This window comes from Mytilus edulis, chromosome 7 (assembly GCF_963676685.1).
Source record: "Mytilus edulis chromosome 7, xbMytEdul2.2, whole genome shotgun sequence".
Classification (NCBI taxonomy): domain Eukaryota; kingdom Metazoa; phylum Mollusca; class Bivalvia; order Mytilida; family Mytilidae; genus Mytilus; species Mytilus edulis.
This window is the reverse complement of record NC_092350.1, coordinates 12,591,498-12,602,755: the sequence shown is the minus strand read 5'-3', so window position 1 is coordinate 12,602,755 and position 11,258 is coordinate 12,591,498. Positions and strand designations below refer to the sequence as shown.

The window sequence follows — 11,258 nt, the reverse complement described above, 5'->3', positions numbered from 1 at the left end:
ATTTCTAAATGATTGATGTGATTGGCAAATTTTAGAATTTTTTAGGGTCTTTTGAATTGGTATAAACCCATGTGTGTTCGTTTAAAATATTCCTATTAAACATATTGAATAGCATATTGTTACGGTGGTAAATCAGCAACTACGGAATAACCAAAAAAACATGGCATTTACGGCTCTCTCTCTCTCCAAACCTTCTTCTGGCAAATAATAAAAGTGATGTATGAAAGTAATGTAACTAATCTCCTCATTGATGAAGGCTGAAAGCGAAAATTAATGTAATAAGCATATATATTCTCTTTTTCAAACATTATTGTGCAATCAGATCAACTGTCAATAGTTTGCGTAAAATAGGATGTATCTATAAGAGACTGTTACAAACGGGGAACGAAGAAACGTAAACAATGATTTTACATATGCAATCTTATAAAAATATTTCTCCGATGAGTTGGAGAACCTTCTATCCACTTCGATATTTGTACATGTAACGTTTGATAAGTACAAAATATAGAAAATCTGCTATCATATAGCAAAGTAATTGGAAGTGATTGTTTTCTTCTAAATTCTAAAGTGCCCTTACTAGCTACAGTGATGTCATTTAGAACTGTTCTACAGTCTGACTGATTTAGTCAGTTCTGCTGACAGTTCTACGGTTAGACCTGATTTGGACAGTTCTACCTAGAACAGTTTTAGACAGTTCTACCCTAGAACTGATCCTGACAGTTCTACCTTGAACTGATTTAGACAGTTCTACCCTAGAACTGATCCTGACAGTTCTACCGAGAACTGATCCAGACAGTTCTACCTAGAACTGATTTAGTCAGTTCTACCTAGAACTGATTCTGACAGTTCTACTTAGAACAGTTATTTGGTAGAACTATTCTAGGTAGAACTGTTCTAGGACAGGTTAGAACAGTTATATGACAGGTTAGAACAGTTCTATGACAGATTATTCGGACAGTTCTAATGAGAGGTTAGAAGTGATCTCCACTGTAGTTATCCTATTACTTATAATAAGAGGGAATTTACCATTACAAAAAGTCCTACCTTTTTTTCAAGTAGTCACTGAACGGAAACTTCGTAACATGCGGCATCTATATACAAGTATGAAGCATCCAGGTCTTCTGCCTTCTAAAATATAGTTTTGAAGAAGTGAGCTAATTCCGCCGCAGTAACCGCTGCCGGTGTATCACTATTCCTATGTAGAGATTTCTGCGATAAAAGTCGAAACTCGACAAAAACCAAGGACAGGTGAATAGAAGAATGTTGCTATTTTTTTTTAGATAAAGTTGTTTTAAATTATGTAAGCCTTTTACAGCCGATCGCGAAGTTAGTCGATATTCATGTCATTGATGATCGACACTCGATTTAGCATGAATGTAGAAATAGAAACAACGAATTTCAGTTTAAAAGGGGCTATAACTTGTGTAATGAGAACCAACGATGCCCCTCTTCTTGTTGCTTTTTTCCTCAATTTTTATGAGGCTGCCTTCATCCAGGAACTTCTTAGGAAAAAAGAATAAAAGTTGGCCGTATTCTTTAATTTGACTTTATTCAATATAGACATAAATATAATAAGAAAAAAATAATAAATCATGTTTAAAATTTGTTGAATATGACTGAATGACTCTCTGGTAGTATCTTTTTTTTTTGTTTAAAGTTTCGCTGTCAACATGACTAATACAGTGTATATCGGCAAATTTCTTATCAATAACGTACGCAAGTCAAAACTATTTTACTCATTTACACATTCATATCCTTATTATACCATTGAAATAATATTGGAATTTTGCAGCCTAACCTAACACACTACTTTGCTAGTCAAATATTTTTTAATATGGAGGGGTATCAGGAACGCGATTACAGTTTTAATAACAACTAAGGCAGAAAAAGGGAGAAGGTTTGGTATCATTAAAACGTTTAATCCCGCGGCAAATGTTTGCACCTCTCCTAAGTCGGGAATCTGTAGTACAGTAGTTGTCGTTTGTTTATATAATTTGTACGTGTTTCTCGTTTTTATATAGACTAAACCGTTGGTTTTCCCGTTTGAACGGTTTTACACTAGTAATTTTGGGTTCCTTTATAGCTTGTTTTTCGGAGTGAGCCTATGCTCCGTGTTGAAGGCCGTACATTGACCTATAATGGTTTATTTTTTATAAATTGTTATTTGGATGGAGAGTTATCTCATTGGCACTGACACCAAATCTTCCTCTATCTATAAAGAATCATAAAAAAATGTCTCCATCGAACTGTTAACGTTTACAAATATTGATCATTGAACCTTATAAGTACTTTTTAGTTTCAGTGACTTATAATAATTGTTATTTATTGCAACAAACAAGATAAGATTGTTTTCAAAAACTACTCAATCGTTGACATGTACCTGTAATTTTTTTTTATTCAAACCATACACTTTCTTATTATAATTCATTAATTTCTAAAAATTGCGATTTGTGTGGCTATATAAATATCTTGTATATTCTATGGGTTTATTTCTCTTCGTGGAATTTGGAGTTCATGCGATTTTATTTTAGATTTAGTGTGGGTTTTTTTTTTTTTTTTTTTTTTTGTTTCGTTGGATATTTTATATTGTGGTTTTGTCGAATTCTGCTTATATTAAATTCGTATGTTATTGTACATTCCAATTGGCGGTTTATCTTTACCCAAACTAAATATTGGTATCATAAGAATCTCACGAAAAATGTTGAATCCACAGTAGATCGTCTACCATATGTTCAGAGGACGTGTTTTTCAACAGACTATCATCATTCCAATGGGAACGAATTGTGCCCTCTTCTTGCCGTCTTGTCTCTTTATTTTTATGAGGCTGGCTTCATACCGGAACTTCTTAGGAAGTCAGGAATATCCTTTAAATCCACTTTCCGCTATATAGATGATGTTCTTTCACTAAACAAATCAAAATTTGGTGACTATGTCGAATGCATTAAACTGGAGATAAATGATACAACAGATACAGTTAAGTCGGCCTCATATCTTGACTTACATCTAAAAATTGACAATGAGGGTCGATTGAAAACAAAACTTTACGACAAAAGAGATGATTTTAGCTTTCCAATAGTGAACTTTACATTCCTAAGTAGCAATATTCCAACATCACCTGCATACAGTGTATATATCTCCCAATTGATACGATATTCCCGTGCTTGCATTTTCTATCATGATTTTCTTGATAGAGGGTTGTTGCTCACAAGGAAGCTATCAAATCAAGAATTTTACGGACGTCATCACGAGTTGGTTGACCGTTACGGAATAACCGTTTCCTAAATGATATTGGATATGTTTCTTACACCGTAACTACAATACCCTTCCCTTTCATGAATGTGACCTACCGCATTAGACTATTTACCGGATTTGTTATCTCATAAACAACACGACGGGTGCCACATGTGGAGCAGGATCTGCTTACCCTTCCGAAGCACATGAGATCACTCCTAGTTTTTTGTTGGTTTCATGTTGTTTATTCTTTAGTTTCTATGTTGTGTCATGTGTACTATTGTTTGTCTGTTTGTCCTTTTCATTTTTAGCCATGGCGTTGTCAGTTTATTTTCGATTTATGAGTTTGACTGTCCCTCTGGTATCTTTCGTTCCTCTTTTATGTCTTGTTGAAAAATAGTCCATTTTAGTTTTCGAAATCGTCAAAGATCAAAGTTTCATTGTGGATGTGCTCATACAAGAATAACTGCGTACGAGAAGAGATATTTTTTTTTCGATGAAATATAAAAAGTATCGGTTAGAAAAATAATAAAACAACACGGTATAAATTTGGTTTGAATCGCTCTTTTGTGTTCACCTTCACAAAGAACATTTAAATTCAAATAGTTGGAGGCTAAGGATGGCTTAAAACGAAACTGTTAAACAGTGTTCTACCAAACTAAAGCCAAATACACTAGGGTCGCATTTGCGTGAAATTGACTGATGTTTTCTTTAATGTGTCGTTATTGTTAGACGTCCCGTCATATTCTTTTACGCAAATGTGATTGGAATGAATCCTGCGTTAAAACTGCCCTATAAACCCTTACATACAAGTCATATTTGATTCAACTTGGAAATCAGTTTTGACTCGACTGTATATTAACCTCTATTGAAGTCGATTACACTTTCAAGGGACATTTTTTGCAACTTAATTAATTATACATAGTTCAGCTTCAAAGTTTGCATATTTTCAAAAGTTAAACCATACTGATTTACAAAGTTACTTTAACGTGTCTATGACCAAACTATATAGATATATAATAAGACAGAAAATTCCAATATTCCTTTTTTTCAGAATATAGATAGTGCTGTGGTGTAGAGAGGGCAAACTGTAATTCACATACTATCTTTAAAGAATAAAACACACATAATATAATATTGACATACATTTAAAACAAAGAAAGCAAAAAACAATCATTCAATTGTTGTTAACCATATAATAAGAACAAAATATACAATTCTTATTTTAAATTAAAAGCGCTGATTAATTTATACTTCTTAAACATTTAAGTGCTGGTAATAAGAATATAAAACTTTGATGAAACAGGATACGGAAAAATTCGGAGACTGGTGATTTATTTTTCTGTTAAGTTACCGGTACAGAGAAAAGTGCTGTTAAGATTTGAACAATTAAGCATTATAAAAATAAAACAATGAAACACAAAAGGTACCTGTTTACTTATGGATAGGAAATCATTGAGAGTATTAGCAGTCCAGTAGCAAATACAAGTAGCTCTACGTTTATGTTATTTATCTTTTATCTCAATATTTCACATAGTAAAATGTATTATCTTCTTTATTGACAATGAGTGATTTGTTGAAAGTCTTTGCGATAACGATATGATTACAGATACATTTATAACATAGACGTAACATTATAACATTTATAACATAAACGTAACATTATAACATTTATAACATAAACGTAACATTATAACATTTATAACATAAACATTATTAATGAACAAACAGGTACAACATCAAGGTAAATTTGCCTCCTAAAGTATCTGAGAAAAGGAACAAAATTCACTGATAAAAACTATAAAAAATTGTCAATGAACAATAAACAAGAATTTGTCTCAAGTACACGGATGCCCTCTCCCCTTGTCGTTTAATATGTTCAAAATGGGATAAAACCACTAATTTGGCATTACAATTAGAGAGATTATGTTATAGGGAACATATTTACTGATTTTCAAGTCGATTGGACTTCAACTTCATCAAAAACTACTTCGATTAAATTTTTTAACCTAAAGCGGGACGAACGAACGGACAAACAGACCAGAAAACATAATGCCCATAAATTGGGCATAAAAATAGAAACAAAGACAGCTGACATATGCCAGTTGGTTACATCAGATCACTGTTCATCTGTATAGCATATATAGATTAACCAGCTCGTGTCCCTTCTAAATAGGAAGCTGAATATAAAGAGGCTTACACCGAAAAAGCATTCATATGTTATTAATCTGAGAAAACTTTTGGATCCATCAACTCCACACTTTAGAACCTGATGGTCTTAACGAAAAAGACGAGAAAAGATACAGGAAAGATAAAGAATATTTAAATACACAGCATCGTCTTTTTTATGCTGTAATATGGCCAATGGACGTTGCTAACTTCAACTACCATTTTTGTAAAAATCTTGAGTTTATCCAAATTATGTATTATTTTCAAGGCAGCTAAATTCAAGTGCAACACATACATTGAGCTGCAAAAGTTTCTTATCATCTACATCCGATTTCACCTGGATAGATCCACGCTTGATAACGCTAGTTAGTTTGGCGAAATATTGCGTTTATTTTTATCATTATGTTAAATATTTTAAACATTCTTATATTTACATACTAAATAGTGTGTTAAAATTACATTGTTAGGCAATCTATATATTTTAACACTTTTCATAAATAAGACGAGTTGTCACACATTGTTCAATTGAATTTTACCGTTTTTCATAAGGCAGCAACCATTTGATTTTCTGGGGGGGGTGCTATGGTTTTTTTTTTGAAAAAAAAAGTTTGTTTCCAGTTTTTGGAGAAAAAAATAATTTGTTTTTGATTCTGAGAAAAAAAAATGTTTGTTTCACCCTCAGCTGCCACTATATGTAATGGTAAAATTGAAAGAAAAAAATTGTTTTCGACCTGTCGCGAAAAAAATAGATTGTTTTTCGCCGTAGGCGAAAAAAAAAGTTTGTACAGAAAAAAAAACCATAGCCCCCCCCCCCCCCCCGCCGAAAATCAAATGGTTGCTGCCTAAGTGGTGCGTGTTTGTGAACAAGAGTGGGGCGATTTCGCGTGGGCCGATTTGCAAGTGGGACGAGTTGACATGGTTTCATATATAAACATCGTAATCGGGGGTCATAAAGGGTATATATCATATAGAAATACTAGTATATATCATAATGGTTGTGTGGCGTTTTAAACTAAATGAATTGTAAATAGTTTTTCGTCTAATCTAAAACAGCTGGGATGTAAAATAGTTATCCCAATCGGACTTGGTGTGTCAGTGTGAGATCACCCCGATGGCCCTGACACACCAAGTCCGAAACTTACACTGACACATAAAGTCGAAATGGGATAGCTATTACATATATATTCAATGACGTCAGATCTGTTTACATTTAAAGGTCTCTTTCATATTATAAGGTCAATACTATACATTTTCTATACTCATTCAAGCATATTTCCAACTAAATATGTATTTTTACTTTCGATTTCAATTTTCTGAAATACTAGTGAATAGCTGTCTTCTTTCGACAATTATTCCGGTTAAGCTGTGAGATATTTTATAAGATGATACGACATTTTGATTTATCTTCAACAAGAGCCGTGATGGACTCGAACGTTCAGAGTAAAATAGAAATTCAAAGTGCAGTGAACTCTCAAAATGTTGAAGAGCTTCTTCAGTTGTGTACAAATCCTGCACACAAAGAAGCAGTTTTAAAATATGAGGACTCCAATGGGAAGAAATTAATTCATTATGCGGCTACTTTCGGTTCCCTAGGATTATTGAAATCTTTAGTTGGATTGGGTGCAGATCTAAAATCTACAACCAACCATTTTGATGGTGGTCAAAATATATTACATATAGCCTGTGAAAACGGCAAGTCGGACATTGTAGATTACGTACTCCAGACCGTGCGAGACACTTCATTCAAAAACACTTTAACAAAGGACTACTCCGGAAAAAATTGTAAGAGTGCATTCTATTATGCAGCAAAATCAGGATGTGAAGAAATAGTACGACGTTTAAAAACTGCTGGATTGGACATAAATGAACAATTCCCTAATAAGAAAACAGCACTATATACCCTGATAATAGAAGATAGATATACAGGAGCTGAGATTTTGTGTCGATGCGGAGCCAATCCAAGAATCGGGATCGTGGGCAGAGGTTTGCAATCTATCCATTATTTGGCCGAACGAAAGGAGGGCAAGAAATTTCTGCCATTACTTCTGAAATACGGAGCAAACGTTAACGAACCATGGGGTAGAAAACCGTACGGTCAACAGCCTCTTTTCATTGCATTGAAACAAGGAATGGAAGGAAATGCAAAAATACTTTTAGAGGCTGGAGCCAATGTGTCGTTTCGTGGAAAACCATCTGACAAAGCAATTGGATGGATAGGCTGCTTTTGTTTTGCAGCTATGAAATGTCCATCCCTAATTCAAGATTTTTTGAAGTACAGAGCAGACCCAAACGAAGTACACGAACAAAGCGGTAAATCTGTACTGCTTATTGCTATGGACCATAAGGCCAGTAAGGATGACGTAATAGCTTTGATCAAGGCTGGAGCTAGTAAAGGAAGACTCGGTAAAACGGCCATACAATGCTGTAAATCATACGGTAAGTAATAGTGATTTATAAACACAGGAAGTTAAAGTATTGACATTCTTTTGAACCAATTTGTTTTTTTTTAATCCTAATCATTATAAACATGATAAAAGAGTAATTGCAAAGACGACATAACATTCATTATTCGTCTCTTATTTCTTTGATTTTGTATTTACATTGTATCATAGATCAATTGTATGCGTTCAGTGTATGTTGTCTTGTTAATATCTCTTTTGATGGAGTAAAGCAATTTTAATTAATATTCTATAGTGTGTCTTTTTATGTTGGAGGGCCTATGTTGTGATGATATATTTTTGTTTCAGATAAGGGTGAATGTTAAGTACAATTAAAGCATGCAATTTGATGCACTTAATGTCCTAAGTCAGGAATCTGATGTTCAGTAGTTGTAGTTTGTGATGTGATTCATAAATATTTCTCGTTTCTCGTTTTTTATATAGATTAGACCCATCTTTTCCCCGTTTTAATGGTTAAACACTAGTTATTTTGGGGGGCCTTTTATAGCTTGCTGGGCGATGTGAACCAAGACTCCGTATTGAAGACAGTACTTTGACCTATAATGGTTTACTTTTATAAATTGTGACTTGGATGGAGACTTGTCTCATTGGCACTCATACGACATATTTTTAAATCTATTGTGTTTAATATTGAGTGTAGTGCGAATGAACTAACATAGTCACAAACACGGAGACAAGAGTGATAAAAAATAAAACATTCAACCTTTGACCCTTTGCCACACTTCATTTTTTTTTAATAAAATTAACTGCTTTCTATCCTTACGATAAATATTTTATGTACATGTGTGGATATTTGTCCATTTGTTAATCCTACTATATGATAGCTTTGTATTATATATCAACAGTAACGTCTAAAATATGTACTTTATATATGTAGTTTTAAGTGGATGTTATATAAAATAAACACTTTGTTAAATTAAAAGCAGGTTTTTTTTAATTTTTAAAATTGACCCCTGAAATCAACTCGAAAATAAAAAATCATTACAAAAGAGAGGCGAAAGATACCAGAGGAACGATCAAACTCGAAAAGTGAACTGACAACACCATTGCAAAAAAAAAAAGACAAACAGACAAACAACAGTACACATGGTACACAGGACACAACATAGAAAATTAAAAACCAAGTAACACGAACCCCACCAAAAACTGGGGATGATCTCAGGTGCTCTGGAAGGGTAAATAGATCCTGCTCCACATACGAGTGTCTGGGTGGGGTTTACGCCACAAAGAATTTATTCTGAAAAAAACCCACATTATGAATAAAGATTGTTAAGCGAAAATTTAGCGAAGAATGGGTTACTTGTAAACGAAAAAACAATACAACACTAACAAAAAGAAATGACACTATTTTTCCATTTACCGGGATTCATAATAATCATAGCCTTCATTATTAAGTTACTTATATAATATGAATAATTACCATTTTTTATTTCTCCTCTTTTGCAAGTGGTCTTCTTTGCAGAAAGCAATTCACTGAATTGACAAAAAAAAATCCATCCTGTTTGATTTTGAATGTTTGAAAACAATTTCAACTGGAGTTTATTTTATAGCTTTGTCATTAAGTGGTATAGTTTGTGTAAGTTTTGGAGTACTGTTATCTAACATATATACTAAAGATCGTGTAAGTTTTGGAGGACTGTTATCTAACATCTATAATACTAAAATTGCGAGGTCCAATTTGTCAGCCGTCATCACGTAAAAACGACGAATCAAAGAATACAACTTTATATATAACTAATATAGTACAAAGGTGTAGATTAAAAATTACACCACTCCAGGCCCTTTTGTTTTCCACGTAATTAATATTGCCAATAATTAAGAAGTTCCGGGTTGAGTCCGATACCGATACCAATAGTATATTCACCTGTTAACTACTACCTTATATGTACGTTCCGCATCAGACAAGCGCACCACCAAACGGTGTATTTAGGATTATGCTATATACACGGGTCATAATCACAGGGTTGACACTACTAAATTCGATCATTGTCAAATTGTTACCTTTTGTAGTATTTTAATCAGTAAGACTTTCTAAGATAACAATACGAATACTAAAAATCTGGACTAAAAATAAGGCGTATATGTATAGTTTTCAATTTGTTAGCGGGCATGACGTAAAACAGAGAATCAAAGTATTCAACTTTATTTATAACTAATATAGGACAATGCTGTTGATTAAAAAATACTCCATTCCAGGACCTTTTGTTTTCCAAATAATTAATATTACCAATAATTGATAAGTTCCAGTTCGACGGGTTCAAACAGAAAGATTTAAAAGCAGAGAAAACTGTGTATCTTATAATCGGTATGACTTTATCAGATGAAAATACTAATACTAAAATAAGGCTTGCGCATAGTTATATACTTTAATTCAATCACGGACCTGCGATATCACGGGTGGGTTCTAGTATATACTAAAGATCGTGTAAGTTTTGGAGGACTGTTATCTAACATATATACTAAAGATTGATGCATCGCTGCCTGACATTTTTAGACGGTTAACATAATTGCGTTCTTTTATATTCATATTAATTAGTAATCGATACTAATATGCTGCATTTTGTTTATCTATAGCTGAATAAAGTCAGCTACAAATACAATGTACATCTTCCATTGGTGTGCTACCGACTTAAGCTACATATACAATGTACATCTTCCATTGGTGTGCTACCGACTTAAGCTACATATACAATGTACATCTTTCATTGGTGTGCTACCGACTTAAGCTACATATAAATGTACATCTTTCATTGATGTGCTACCGACTTAAGCTACATAAACAATGTACATCTTCCATTGGTGTGCTACCGACTTAAGCTACATATACAACGTACTTCTTCCATTGGTGAGCTACCGACTTAAGCTACATATACAATGTACATCTTCCATTTGTGTGCTACCGACTTAAGCTACATATACAATGTACATCTTCCATTTGTTTGTACCGCCTTAAGCTACATATACAATGTACATCTTTCATTTGTACATCTTCCATTGGTGTGCTACCGACTTAAGCTACATATACAATGTACATCTTCCATTGGTGTGCTACCGACTTTATGTACATCTTCCATTTATGTGCTACCGACTTAAGCTACATATACAATGTACATCTTCCATTGGTGTGCTACCGACTTAAGCTACATATACAATGTACATCTTCCATTGGTGTGCTACCGACTTAAGCTATATATACAATGTACATCTTCCATTGGTGTGCTACCGACTTAAGCTACATATACAATGTACATCTTCCATTGGTGTGCTACCGACTTAAGCTACATATACAATGTACATCTTTCATTGGTGTGCTACCGACTTAAGCTACATATACAATGTACATCTTTCATTGGTGTGCTACCGACTTAAGCTACATAAACAATGTACATCTTCCATTGG

General features: G+C 33.5%; 1 protein-coding gene across 1 annotated transcript in view; it reads left to right on the top strand.

Annotated features, from left to right (window-relative positions):
• The first annotated feature begins 6,572 nt into the window (after positions 1-6,572).
• Positions 6,573-11,258, top strand: part of LOC139529967 (uncharacterized) — a 48,102-nt gene continuing 43,416 nt past the window's right edge. Inside the window, exon 1 of the mRNA XM_071325968.1 lies at positions 6,573-7,836. Coding sequence (XP_071182069.1) covers positions 6,783-7,836 — 1,054 coding nt within the window. The 5' untranslated portion in view covers positions 6,573-6,782. The remainder of the gene's footprint in view (positions 7,837-11,258) is intronic.